This window comes from Monocercomonoides exilis (assembly GCF_001643675.1).
Source record: "Monocercomonoides exilis strain PA203 chromosome Unknown scaffold26-1319188, whole genome shotgun sequence".
NCBI lineage: Eukaryota > Preaxostyla > Oxymonadida > Polymastigidae > Monocercomonoides > Monocercomonoides exilis.
In genome coordinates this window covers 258824-272079 of record NW_027150571.1, presented here as the reverse complement: position 1 = coordinate 272079, position 13256 = coordinate 258824, and the positions used below count along the sequence as shown (strand labels likewise).

The 13256-nt window shown below is 37.2% G+C and overlaps 8 protein-coding genes across 8 annotated transcripts; 4 read left to right on the top strand and 4 right to left on the bottom strand.

The window, feature by feature from the left end:
- Positions 1 to 220: 220 nt before the first annotated feature.
- MONOS_12368 (uncharacterized protein) lies at positions 221 to 646 on the bottom strand (the record flags this gene model as incomplete). The annotated part of the gene is made up of 1 exon (XM_067864983.1): positions 221 to 646. One exon carries the CDS (start codon positions 644 to 646, stop codon positions 221 to 223), a length of 426 nt encoding a protein of 141 aa, XP_067726189.1.
- Positions 647 to 983: 337 nt separating this feature from the next.
- Positions 984 to 1346, bottom strand: MONOS_12369 (uncharacterized protein; the record flags this gene model as incomplete). The annotated part of the gene is made up of 1 exon (XM_067864984.1): positions 984 to 1346. The coding sequence occupies one exon, from the start codon at positions 1344 to 1346 to the stop codon at positions 984 to 986; it is 363 nt and encodes a 120-aa protein (XP_067726188.1).
- A 245-nt stretch (positions 1347 to 1591) lies between these two features.
- On the top strand, positions 1592 to 1966 carry MONOS_12370 (uncharacterized protein; the record flags this gene model as incomplete). The annotated part of the gene is made up of 1 exon (XM_067864986.1): positions 1592 to 1966. The coding sequence occupies one exon, from the start codon at positions 1592 to 1594 to the stop codon at positions 1964 to 1966; it is 375 nt and encodes a 124-aa protein (XP_067726187.1).
- A 2156-nt stretch (positions 1967 to 4122) lies between these two features.
- MONOS_12371 (uncharacterized protein) lies at positions 4123 to 4993 on the top strand (the record flags this gene model as incomplete). The annotated part of the gene is made up of 4 exons (XM_067864987.1): positions 4123 to 4175; positions 4245 to 4288; positions 4388 to 4618; positions 4668 to 4993. 4 exons carry the CDS (start codon positions 4123 to 4125, stop codon positions 4991 to 4993), a joined length of 654 nt encoding a protein of 217 aa, XP_067726186.1.
- A 1103-nt stretch (positions 4994 to 6096) lies between these two features.
- Positions 6097 to 6375, top strand: MONOS_12372 (uncharacterized protein; the record flags this gene model as incomplete). The annotated part of the gene is made up of 1 exon (XM_067864988.1): positions 6097 to 6375. The coding sequence occupies one exon, from the start codon at positions 6097 to 6099 to the stop codon at positions 6373 to 6375; it is 279 nt and encodes a 92-aa protein (XP_067726185.1).
- A 398-nt stretch (positions 6376 to 6773) lies between these two features.
- MONOS_12373 (putative ISXO2-like transposase domain) lies at positions 6774 to 9607 on the top strand (the record flags this gene model as incomplete). The annotated part of the gene is made up of 5 exons (XM_067864989.1): positions 6774 to 6864; positions 7372 to 7692; positions 8294 to 8381; positions 8863 to 9244; positions 9443 to 9607. 5 exons carry the CDS (start codon positions 6774 to 6776, stop codon positions 9605 to 9607), a joined length of 1047 nt encoding a protein of 348 aa, XP_067726184.1.
- Positions 9608 to 10917: 1310 nt separating this feature from the next.
- On the bottom strand, positions 10918 to 11776 carry MONOS_14459 (uncharacterized protein; the record flags this gene model as incomplete). Its single annotated transcript, XM_067867261.1, has 3 exons — positions 10918 to 11222; positions 11283 to 11417; positions 11692 to 11776. 3 exons carry the CDS (start codon positions 11774 to 11776, stop codon positions 10918 to 10920), a joined length of 525 nt encoding a protein of 174 aa, XP_067726183.1.
- Positions 11777 to 11896: 120 nt separating this feature from the next.
- MONOS_14458 (uncharacterized protein) lies at positions 11897 to 12617 on the bottom strand (the record flags this gene model as incomplete). Its single annotated transcript, XM_067867260.1, has 3 exons — positions 11897 to 11975; positions 12031 to 12170; positions 12240 to 12617. 3 exons carry the CDS (start codon positions 12615 to 12617, stop codon positions 11897 to 11899), a joined length of 597 nt encoding a protein of 198 aa, XP_067726182.1.
- Positions 12618 to 13256: the final 639 nt, after the last annotated feature.

The window sequence follows — 13256 nt, the reverse complement described above, 5'->3', positions numbered from 1 at the left end:
CCACGATGTCGGCGACCCAAACAGAAACATAGATACTGTGGCTGACGATGGCTCCGATGCAGTGATAAATGAAAGACATTGCCCCTTTTCTTCGCTTGCTTTGTGCAGTACTGAATACGGACGGAAGCGATATGGCTCAAGCTCATCCAGTTCTGGTGAGCTCCGCGACGTTGCCTGCAGTGGCCCCCCTAATTGGTCTCCTGTGGATCCATTTTGTCCTTCAGCTTCCCCCTCTAATTCCTCTCGCTCCTTCTCCCCCTTCATCCTCGTACGCTTCGTCATGGTTCTTGTCCTGGTCTTTTTGCTGTGTTTCCTTTTCCGCTTCTTTCGTCATTCTGCTCTGCCTCGCTCCACCCTGCTCTTCATGCTCCATGCTCTCTCCCGTTCCACTTTCTTTTTCATCTCCACTTCTGTCTTCTCCATCTTCATTTCCACTCTCATTTGCATCTTCGCCATTGCCAGTCCGCTCGTATCTCCAAGGATGATAGCGGTGGTGGTGGCAACTGTTGCAATGCTCATCGACATTCACTTGCAACACCTCCTCCTCTTCTCCTGGCTGCACAGAATCCCTTAGCACCCTCCGCTCCACCATCCGCTGCGGATAAACACGGACAACACTGTCTGGCTGCGAATACAAAAACGTCATCTCCTTTCGGCTTCTCGCTGTCGCCAGTGCAAACGCCCTTCCCTACGCCACTTCTCCAAACCTTCTCCCTCTCGGCGTCTCTCCCTCAAAATCCTTTTCAAACTCCTCATCTCTCCTTCCTCTTTCAATCTTTGTTCTTCCCTCTGCCTCCTTTCATTCTCCTCTCTCATCCTCCATCCTGCCGCAATTCTCGCTGCCTTCTCTCCTTTCTCCTTCTTCTCCTTCTTCTCCCCTCTTCCCCTTCATCTCTTCCGTCGTCTGCTTCTGCTTCTGATCCTCTTCTCGTATGCTCTTCCACACCCTACCCATCTCCCCACCACTCTCGCCCTTTCTGCTTTTACTCCAAATAGAAATTTCTCCTCGCTTCTTCTCTCCTCTGCCTCGCAAGCATAGTCTCGCTCATCTCCATCGCCCTCCTCTTCGCGTTGTTCTCTCCCAGCTTTCGGTTCAGCCCCCGCCATATCTCCCGCATCTTCACTGCCCCTTCCCTCCGCTCCCGCTCCTTCTCGTCCTCCCGCAGCATCACTGACATCTTGTACTCTTCCCCCGCATTCATCTTCTTCTGCACCGTCGTCAGGCACGAAAGCTCCGATTCCTTAAAGAACTCCCCCCGCGGCTTCAGCAGCAACAGCGTCGGCGACACCCCTTCTGCTGCCCCAGCTGTCCGCACTGTCTTTCGTAGCTTATCAAACTCCCGCATCCGCGCCAGGTTCTGCCGCTGCTACTGCATCTTCTGCTCAAACAGCCCAATCGACTCCTGCACTTTGTACTTCCGCAATCTCCATTATCATCATCTCCACAATATGCTTTTTTCAGCAGTGGAAGTGCAATCGACGGGATTCTTCTGAATTTCATCAGCATCTCATTGAGCGAGAATCCACACGCCACCGCCACGAAATACGCCGCCAGCTCCGACATAGCACACGACAGTACCACATTCTGCATATGCGTCGCCTCAACCACCACAAGCCCATGGAACAATTTTTTCTGCTCCCATCAGATACTCTGCTGCCCCACACGCGCCATAGATCCGCGTGCGCAGGAGCACCCCCTTCGCTGCCAAGTACAACTCCTCCCTACACACACTCCCTATCAGCGCCCCAACAGCAAGCGAACGCATCACCTCACCCGCGAGAACAGCCAGCAGAATTGACAAAGGCTGGAGCACATTCTTCACAACCAGGTACCCGCACACGCTCCGTGGACCAGTCCCACACGTCTGCAGCTCAACCTCAGTCTGCACATTTTCCTGTGGTGGTATCTTCAGCAGCGTTGTATCGTCTGTCCCAATGGCTATCCCTGAGAGAACACAAACGATGAAGTCAAAGAAGAGGCAGAATGGTGCGAAAATGTTTCTATTCGTCGGGTTCTGATTGAGAATAAAAAAAGAGGAAACGCATTATTTCACAAAAATATCAAAAGAAAATAATAAAAAAATATTGAAAATATAATAATTCATGCCTTTCAATACTTCAATCCCAGTGTTTTAGATCAAACAAATTAATCATCATCGACTCAATTTTCTTTCTATGCTTCCTCTACTTCTACTGTAGCATCCCAATAATCAAATCCAAAGACCATCTGCCTGATCAACTTCCTTCCTTCATTCTTTTTTCTCCCTCCCTCCATCCCTCTCATTCACACTTCTCACTCTTCCCAATGAGCTGCAACAAAACTCTACTTGTGAATACATTCACAAAATGAAGAGGAAATAGCTGCATCGAGGCAAGCTGGAAGAACACAAAGAGGAGGATCTTACAATCAGCGAAGGGAAAAATGTGAGAAGGCAGAGAGAAGGAAGGATGAATGAGGAGCGATGACAGAAGAGAAACATGCTGAACGTGCTCTGATTCCATGCAGCAGCCTCAAATGAAAAGAGTTGAGAATTCTCATTCACCAGGTTGTTCAGTTCGAGACTACCCTTGAAGATATTGGCACGCAACGGAGAAGACACAGATATTCAGGAAAAAGAAGAGGAGGAGGAATTGCAAGAGAAGATGGATTTGATGGTCAAATGAATGTTTGGCAAACAGAAACACCAAATTATCAATGTCAAGCTTGCTGTTTGCTGAAATCATAAATTCTTTCAGCAGTGAAATCCAGTTGTAGTTGAACAGAATGCCCTTCGACCGCCAACTAATATTCGACAATTGGATGTCTCGTAGTTGGCGTTTCTCCACTCTTTTGAAGCAAAAGCGGAATCACAAATAGAATTTCGCAGCCTTCCATGTCTGTCTGCCCAGTCTGAGCAATAGGAAAACCTTATAAATATAACCGATATTTTGGGGTTCTCCTTTTAAGTTGAATTCTTGTCTTTTTTTTGTAATTAATATCCTTCCCTCGATATTTCCACCCACTTTCCTTGTCCAAAAAAATGCCACAAACTGCTCCATTTGCCTTATGCTCCAAAATGCTATATAATTTTGTGCAGATTTTGTCCTTCACAGAATTCTATCCTTATATCGACATTCAATAAAACATCATTTGAATTTGTTTTAATCTTTTGTTCCAGTCAAAAAATTATGAAAAGCACAGAACTTGCACTTATTCCCTATTTCCTAATTGCTATACATAAATATGCTCCTTTCTCATTATGATGCTCTCCAACGAGAAGATTTGTCAAATGATCAATAAGCTAGGTTCCTTTTCAAAGAAAAGGAAGCAAACTGAGCAGTTTTCCAAAATAATGAAAAAACTGTAATATTATCATAAATATTACAAAATAGAAAGTTTAAGCAAACCTGTAAAAAGTTGGAAAAGCAAGTGGTTTTGAAAAAATGAAAGAAACAAAACTCCTGCTTTAATCAGAACCATATCTTTTTGAATTTTTGAGTGTAAATCGAAAAAAAAAACAAATATCAGAAAAATTTTTTTTGTTTGTCTAATTGTTATATACGTGATAAGAGTTAGTAAAATGTTTTTTTTGATTTTTAAAACGTTGTATTTGAAGAGCATCAGCTCTATTTCTTTGTACAAACAATGGCGAACACAAAATGACAGAATCCTCAGGAATCTTTTTTTGCATAAAATGATTGCTTTCACCATTTTAACTTCATCTATTGCCAAAAAACTGCATTCTTCTATCTGCATTTGCCCTTTACAGCTTATTTTTTTGATCTTTTTGACACCTTGGAAATTCGGATCATGGGTCAGATCCTTTTTTCATTCAAGAATGATATAAAATATTTATTTAAATATTTTTTATATGAGAATGATTTTTTTCATAAGACATATTCATTTATGTGATGAATTTTCAATAAAACTTCAACAAAAGTGTTCAAAAAATTTTTAAATTTTTTTCTGAAATGAGATTTTTTAATATTTTTTTTACTAATTCAAATCACGTTAAAAAAAATTTTTAACGATTTTGGAAATAGTCAAATAATGAAAAAATAACAATACATATTTTTATAAATTAAAAAAATTTTTTTAAGAATAATTGTGATTAACCATAAGAAAACATTTATTAGAGAAAAATGTCGTTTTCAAAACACGATTCGACATTGAATTCTCGATGCAATGTTCTGTGGTAAGAAATCAAGCGCATCGGTGGAGATGACGTGGATTCGTTGCTTGACTATTTGTTTTACACTAACAGGCAATCATCTTCAGTAATTAATGATATTCCGAAGTCTATGAATGGTTTGGTTTTATATTTTTAAAAATTGTGATAAAAATATTATTTTCACTCTCTGTTATTTTTTTCTTTTTTTTGTTTATTATTTATTTTTTTTGAAACAGAATATCACATAAAGCTGCTGGAAGACCTGTCTGTGGTGTACAACAACGCTCCGTTGCACACTCAGACAACAATGCTTCAAGCGCTGTCTCGCAACACATCATTATCCGATTTACAGGACTATGGATATGATGTCACAAAGGGGAAATTTATGTATGTCAAACAAACGCTGAAAAAAAACCAAGGGTTTATCATCCCGCCTCAAAAACCTCATCTTCCATCTTGCAAAAGTGGTTTGTTTTTATTTGAATTTTTTTGAATAATTTTCTGTGTTTGTTTAAGGCTTAAATGAACAGGATTGGGAAAAGGGCAACAACTGGATGTTAGCCCATTCCACTGAAGCCTCAACTTCTCTTCAATCAGTAAAGAAAAAGCAGCGAGCTGAGCCAGATTACGCCAGATTTATTGACGAAGCAGCGTGGGAAGATGAAATTATTACAGAAAACTCTTCTACAAATAAAAAACAATCTTCTTTATCTTCAACATCATTTCAACAAAATAAAAAATCAAATGTCGTTTCAGAAAAAAATTCTTCTTCTTCAAATTCTTCTCCTTCTCAAGCTGTTGATGCTCCAATCAACACTCCAATAAGGAGAGAAAGGGGTTAAACAAAAAGAAAAACAAATAAATCACATCAAAAACGTCATTCTTCTCCATCTCCAATACCAATTCACAAAATATTCAAATCAAAAACTTCTTCACAAATTTCAATTTCAAAAAAATTGAAAGAAAAAATAAATTCTTCATCATTTTAAAATGATAATGAGTTTGTGAGTGAGCAATTAGTTGATTATGCCACTTCACCCACGTTAATTCCACCTCAAGCATTTCAAACTCTCTTTTCTTCATTTTCAAAAGAGAACAACACTTATTCATCTCAACATAACACACCAACCGATGAGAGTATTATTTCTCATCATGAAAATACCACACAAATCACAATAAATAACAATCCAACAAATTTTCTTCATTCAAGTTCTTCTCCTTCTTCATCGACCTCTTCAGAAATCATATCTTCAAACACTTCATTATCAGCATCAACAAAAGGATTAATCAATATAGTCAACACTTTCTCTTTGGCTTCTCTTCTTCAATGCTTCTCTTCTATAACAATTCAAAGACCATCTTTATTCAACAAACAAACATCTTTGAAGAATACATTTTCAGGTGTTATAAATGTTTGTAATCAATCGGCAAGAGATGGAATGGCAGTGCGTTCGTGGGTCCCATCACTGATCAACAAATGGGAAGACTTTTGTGGATTTGGAAGCAGACAGCAACAGAATGTTACTGAGGCATTTGACAATCTTCACCAACTTCTTCAAAATACATCTGTTATCAAACAATTTTTTCATCCCCGCCAGCCACTTGCACGGACACACAAGTAGCACGGCAGCCACACACTCAAACCGATCTCTATTGCGCATCCATGCTCAACCTTCTCGCAAAATGCTGCTGAAATCAAAAGGCAAAAGAGGAAGCCAGCAGCAAGTCAGAAGCGAAACTCATCTCTTTCGTCTTCTTCAGCAAAGACTTGACTGACTATTTCGACATCTTCTCCACATTCATACGCAGTTACATATTCTTCTTCTTCGTTTTCTTCCTCTTCCTCTTCTTCTGTTCCTCAAGAACCACCTTGTTCGCCCCGCCTCACCCTTCCTTTTCTTCTCCACCACTGGGTCGGCTGTGTTGAGACCTGCAGAGAAGCACGATGGAAGACAGCGTATTGCTGCTGCCTGTTGATGGATGGGACATAGAGAAGCTTGTGTGCGACGGAGAAGAGGGGATTTTAGCTCGCATACTGAAATATCCGCAGGAGCTGAGGTTTGCTGAGAAAGGAATGAAGGCACTGGAAGACAGAGAGGATGAGATCTGGGCAAGGAGGATGAGAGAAAAGGAGAAAAGTAAGAAGGAAAGAAAGAGAAAAGATGGAGAAGGAAAAGAGAGGAAGGATAGAGAAAGAAAAGAAGAAGAGGATGATAAATCCTGAAATAAGCTAAATACAAACACAGAAGCAAGTGATGTTGAAATTAACTCACAAACGTTGCCTTCATCTTCTCCTTCGTCGTCATCATCTTCTTCTTCATATTATTCAACAGATAGTGTTGAAGAACAGAATGTGAATGCACACACAACAAATGCAGCTGATGATGCTTTTCTTCAACCTCCTCTGAATATTCCTCCTCCTCCTCCACCTTCTTCAACTACTTCTTCCATACTCCCCTAGGTACCTTTTTCTTCTTCTTTTTCTTCTTCGTCGTCTTCTACTTCTCTTTCTTCTCCTTCTTCCTCCTTCTCCTTCACCTTCTTCACCTTCTTTTTCTTCATCTTATCCTTCTTCTTCCTCCTTCTTCGCATGCTGATTTTCGCATTCCTGTGAAGAAAGAGATGGTTCAGCTGATGAAAGCGAAGGAGAAAGAGAGGAAGCAGAAGGAGAAAGAAGAGAAAGAAGCATCGATTTTGTATTCTGGTTATGATGGTTTGTTTTTCTTTCTTTCTTTCTATCTTTCTTTTCTTATCTTTTTGGAAAAGGGGGAAAGAATTTTTATTTACTATTTTTTATTTAAAAAAAGAGGAAGATATTTCGAATTGAGAAAAAGAATTTTTTGTTCCATTTTTTTTTCCCCCAATAAATTTTTATTTATTTTGATATATTTCTCATTTTCCGTTCTTCTCTTTAATTCACACTTATTCGAACAATTTGTATTTATATTTATTATTATTATTATTATTCTTTCTTTCTTTCTTTTTTTTTTTTTCCTTTCTTTCTTTCTTTCTTTCTTCATTCATTCATTCATTCATTTAAATATTACTCAAACCAATATGTTTTCCAGGCACTTCCCTGATATCCCATTCTTCCTACAAGAAGAAGAAGAAGACGGCGAAAGACAGAGAAAGGGAACAAGAACTGCTGGAAGATGAAATAAACCGAAAGGAAACAGAGCAGCTGGTGAATTCTATTGATGAAATGTTTACGAAATGAAAGGGTCAGCATATGAAATGATGAGGCTGAAAGAAGAGCAAAAAGAATTGGAAGCAAAAAGGAAAGAGAGAGAAAGAGAGAAGAAGGAGAAAGAAAGGGAAGCGGAGAAACGGAGAAATTCGAAGAATGTGCCGTCGGCTTATTCGCTTGATTCATTCAAAAAGGAAGAAGAAAAGAAGAAGAATACGAAGAAGAAAGGGAATAATTATGTTTCTTCAGATTTGCAGAAGACGAAAGTTTTTGATCCATATGGTGAATTCACATCTCCGCCACCTGCTGCAACAGAGAGGAATGATACTGTGCAGAAGGAGAGCAATGTTAGGGGTTTGAAGGGGAAAAAAAAAAGATTATTTTATTTTATGTTATTTTAATATTATGTTTGCTTTTGTTTTTTATTTTGTTTGTATTTTGCTTTTTATCTTATTTTTGATGTAATTTGCTCGTTTTTTTTTTTTTAAATAATCATTTCTTTATTTTTCCTTTTCTTTTTCCTTTTCTTTTTTTTCTCCTTTTTTCTCTTTTTTATCCTTTTTTTTTCATTTTTATGTTTTTATTAATATTTATTACTAAAACATACTATTTCCATTCACATTTATTTATTTATTATTTTATTTTATTTTATTTTATTTTATTTTATTTTATTTTATTTTATTTTATTTTATTTTATTTTATTTTATTTTATTTTATTTTATTTTATTTTATTTTATTTTATTTTATTTTATTTTATTTTATTTTATTTTATTTTATTTTATTTTATTTTATTTTATTTTATTTTATTTTATTTTATTTTATTTTATTTTATTTTATTTTATTTTATTTTATTTTATTTTATTTTATTTTATTTTATTTTATTTTATTTTATTTTATTTTATTTTATTTTATTTTATTTTATTTTATTTTATTTTTGATTTTAAATTCAAATTAGGAATATATTCCCTTGTTGCCCTGCCTCCTTCAACACGTCTGAAGAACTGGACAGCAACACAGAGAGAAGGAATATCCACGGCATATGGGTATGATATGGGAGTTTTCAAAACTTCTTTAAACATATTTATTTGTAATTAATATGATTATTAATCATCATAATACATGTTAATAATCATCGGAAATCCATAATTATAATTTTCAAATTTTTTTTTTGAAAAAGGTCAATTTCAAGTTGTTATGGGTTGTGATCAAAATTGAAATATTGAAATGGCAATGCTGGATTTTCAGATAATTAAGCTGCATCAGCTGGATAATGTTTTCACAGACGAAGACGGAGCGTGGAGGTGGTTTTACGAGAATGTCTTGAAAAACGAAGGGAAAATTTGTGTCCGTTGCAGAAGAAAAATGATTGTTCTAAAAGGTGAAAAGTTTAACAGATATTGGTACTGCTCAAAATGAAATAGAAAGAAATCTGTATATGATGAAACAGTTTTCTCTGGGAACAAATTAGGATTGGGGAAGGTTTTTAGAATCATTTTGTGGTATTGGGAAGGTGCAAATATTAAGTTCATTTCGAAAATGCTGGGAGTGGATAGGAAAACTGTTGGATTTTGGTGCAGTGTCGTTAGAGTTTCCTGCATGGAAATTTGGAAATTTACATCAAAACCCAATAGGAGGAGAAGGAAAAGTGGTTGAAATTGACGAGGCTGTGTGGAGGAGAAGAAAATATAAGAGAGGAAGAAGAAAGGAACAAATTTGGATATTTGGTGGGGTTGAGAGGTTGGAGAGAGGTGGAGCTGGTCCTCGTTTTGTGAAAGTTGTGCCAAACAGAAAGAGGGAAACTCTTCTTCCCATCATTTTGGAAACAATTCGAAGTGGTACTACAATTATGAGCGACGAGTGGAAAGCATACCCCACTTTGGATCAATACAATTACACTCACAAAACTGTATGCCACAAAAGAAATTTTGTAGATCCAGTTACGGGTGCGTGAACCAATACGATAGAGGGATTGTGGGGAACATTGCGCAAATCATTTCCTCAGTATGGAGTGAGAAAATCATTGATTGCAGATCATTTAGCTATGTTTCTGGTAAAAACTTCTTTGAAATATAAATTTCAAGATATTTCACCTACGATCGTAAAGTATAAAGCTGTGGAAAAGCCAGCAGAAGTTCTTGCAGAAGAGGAAGTTGAAGATGAAGATTCCGAAATCACTCAAATTGAAGACATTTTGGGAGATGAAGAAACTGAGGAAGAATCGTCAGGGCTCGAGACAGAAGAAGAAAAAACTTCAGATTATGAACCATAAATGATTTTTTTTTTTATTTTTTTCATATTTTTTATTTTTCATCCACACACATTTCCGATGATTATAAACATGAATAATGAAGAATAGTGACCATATGAATTACAAATAAATATGTTTTAAGGAGTTTTGAAAACTCCCATATCGTACCCTTATACCATATCCACAATGAAGATGATATCACAGACACTTTCTATGCCTTCTTCTTCTTCTTCTTCCTCTTCCTCTTTTCCCTCTTCTTCTTCTTCTTCTTCTTCTTCTTCTTCTTCTTCTTCTTCTTCTTCTTCTTCTTCTTCTTCTTCTTCTTCTTCTTCTAATTTGGGTGTTTTTTTTTGATATCATAAAAATTTACGAAGTTTGATCAAAATATTTTTTCATTAAGGGTGGGGTTGATTGGAAAATTGAAAATGATGATCATGATAATTGATTGCTTTAAAAATAATAATTATTATTTATTTGTTGATTTTAATTTGTTTCTCATTGTTTTTATTACAAATTTAGAAAAAAACATATTATTCTAATTCAAAAAATATCAAAACTGAAGCAAACAGAACGAAATACTCGTTCAAACGTTATTAAAACATGATAATAATTAGAACAATACGTAATTTATCAATTTCTTATAAAAATTAGTTTTATGATGTTATTACAAAGAAAATTTCAAATTGATATTGAAGATCTTAAAACATTTGTTAAAAATTTACAATATCAAAAACACAAATGGAAAAACAAAATAGAAACACATTTTATTTATCAAATATACAACGGTTTGGTTTGTTTTTGTTTAGAAACAAAAAATTCTTTAAATTAGTTATTCTTATATATTGATCAAACAAAGATATAGAGAAATAACAAAGAGAATAATAAAAATTGAATAGAAATTTGCAAATTTTTGTTTTTAAAACTAAAAATGCTTTTGTCACACGAACATCTTCATTTTATTTTCCTCCCTTCGTTTCTCCGTTGATTCTCCACATTTCTTCCTCGTCTCTTATCCTTCATCCAGATATCCGCACCTGATGCTCCTCTCCTTTTGTCGCGACGCTCCTTTTCCATACGGGCTTAACAAAAAAGCTTTTCGAATGCAATGGTTGATGTAGCAGAAGAGCGTACGTCTCTCGAAAGCTACTCCCTCGCCTCTTCATCATTATCGCATCCTTTTCTGCATCCACTTGAGCTAAACTTGAATTCCTCTCAGTCTCTACCTCTTGGCTCCCTAGCAATTCCCTCGTGGCTATCTGCCCATCTGCTCTGGATGGCTCCGCTTCTCTGGCTGGCTTGTCTGCCCCAGATCAAAGAACAATAATCGGTTTTCACTCCTCCAATAATACCAACATTGTGCGCTCATCCAACTGAGCAGCTCTTGTGTTAATATGGAAAGGTGATGTGCCTTTGACTGCGCTTCTAAGGCGTACGTGTTCACCAGTTATGTGAGCGAAGAGTCTTCCAAGGGCAGAGTTGCAATAGTGTTCCTCAACTGCGAGAAGTCGTAGCCGCACTTGTCCGAATGCATCCTCAACTTCAACTTCGTCTTGAATCATGTATTCAGGGGAAAGGAACTCTTTCTCCGATGCTCCTCCATCCCCGGCCAAATCAACGAGTCCCTCTTTCCCTTCGGCTTCACTCAGGATTCTTTCGCTTGAAACACGTCAATCTGCGAGTTTGACTTCTCCCACACAGACCCCAACCCCGATCTCGACTTCAACAAAGTCACCTTCATCATATTCTACAACGCCTACCATATATTTGTCAATCAAGACATCGGCTCCTCTGCGCACCATTACAGCTCCCCGCTTTCCTCCTGTTCCTTCATCTTCACAACAGTGATTGAAAATGACAGCCAGAATTGCCTTTCCAACATGGGAGTTGGATCTATCTTGTGAAGTCTTGTTCCTGTTCACTTCGTCACAACCATCTCATTGTTGTTGCATTTCGCAACTTTTGCACCCTTTCAAACTGCCACATCTCCTTCCATTAATTCTTCGTGTATTTCCAGTCTTCATTTTTCTGCCTTTTCAACGAATCTCTTGCTGTGTCCTCCTCTCTCCTTTCTCCTTCCGACAAGCATCTTCACCTCAACCACATACTTCTTTGTGCTTGAAGAGGATATCTGAGCCTCTTCCAATCAGATCTTCGTGCTCTTCCCAATTCCTGCGTCTTTCTCTCCAACATCAACATCTCTGCACAAAACGCTGCTTCAATCGAATTCGCTTTTGATTATGAATCCAATAGTTCAGTACATCATCTTATCTCAACGTATATCGCAATTGAAAGCAGTATAATTGTTATTATTTATCTTTTTGGAATTGAAATATCAGAAAGTCCCTTCAGCTTGATGCACTCCGTCTTAACTTCCATCTTGATTGGAAACCTTATCAGCAACATTTATGACTGAAACAGTAGCATGGCTTTAGTGTATCTCAAACTGCACCATTCTCCAAAACGGAACTTCTACATCCTTTGGGAGCGCAGTCGCGTTTATCCATTGATCTTTAGCTGTACTCGAGACATGCTCAATAAATGGATTCACTCGGCAGCTACAACAAGTATCAATTGGACACTGTATCTGATTCATAAGAAAGTGTCTGTGAATGAAGAGCCTTTCTGATTTATTACAAAAGAAGAACAGCCAAACATGGTCTCCACAGAAACACGTGCTTGTATCAACTGCTGTAAGTTCACTAATAGCCCCGTCTTCCCAAATAATTAATCCGCTTGCTAAAACTTCACCTCCTTCTCGCTGTTCTCTCATTATTGCCTTTCCCTGGAGAGGAAATGGCAGCTCTCCCGCACCTCCTCGTGGCTTCTCAGCCGCGAATGTTCCCTCAACTGTATCACATCTCAGCGCACTTCCACATTCTTCGTATCTGCGCTCCATAACGCTCATGAAAAAGAAGCAACAGATAGAATGATTCAGATATTCAACGTATTCCTTCTTGCCACATTGTTTCCTGTTCTGGTTCATCATCTTCTTCTCCTCCAACTTCTCCTCATTTCCATTTAACTTCCTCATTTTTCAAAATCTCAGCAATTTTCACTTACCAATTTCCACTCATCATATCCTGTCTAAACGAATTCTTCTATCTCTTTATCTTTATTCTCTTCATTGACTTTTCAATCTTTTTCTCATTTTCATCTGGTTTTTTTTTCTTCAGAAATACCCTTCTTCTTTCTTTCTGTAATCATCCCATATAAAGATGAGGAAAAAAATAGAAGAAATCCAATCAAATGAAATATGTGCTGACAATGATAAAGCAATGTGATATGATGTTTAAGTGCATGAAAAAGAAGAGGAAGAAGCGAGAGAAGAATGAGAAGAAAAAGAAAAGAAAGAAAAAGAAGAGGAAGAAGAAGAAGATTATGAAGATTATGAAGAAGAAGAAACAGAAGAGGAGGAAGAGGAGGAGGACGACGAAGAAGAAGAGGAAGAAGATTGGTGGCAGTCAAAGGAAGTTTTGTAATGAAAGTGATCGAAGTTGCATTTGAACATGTTTCATCTGCTGCTTCTTTCTCCACATCCGAAGAAGATGAAGCAAAAGAGCAAGATATTTGGACATAGCAACATTCAGTTGCCTCACAATCAACTGGCCGTGATGACGATTAGAAGGAAGATGATATAAAAGAAGACAAAATTTTTGCTGCTCCGTTCTTT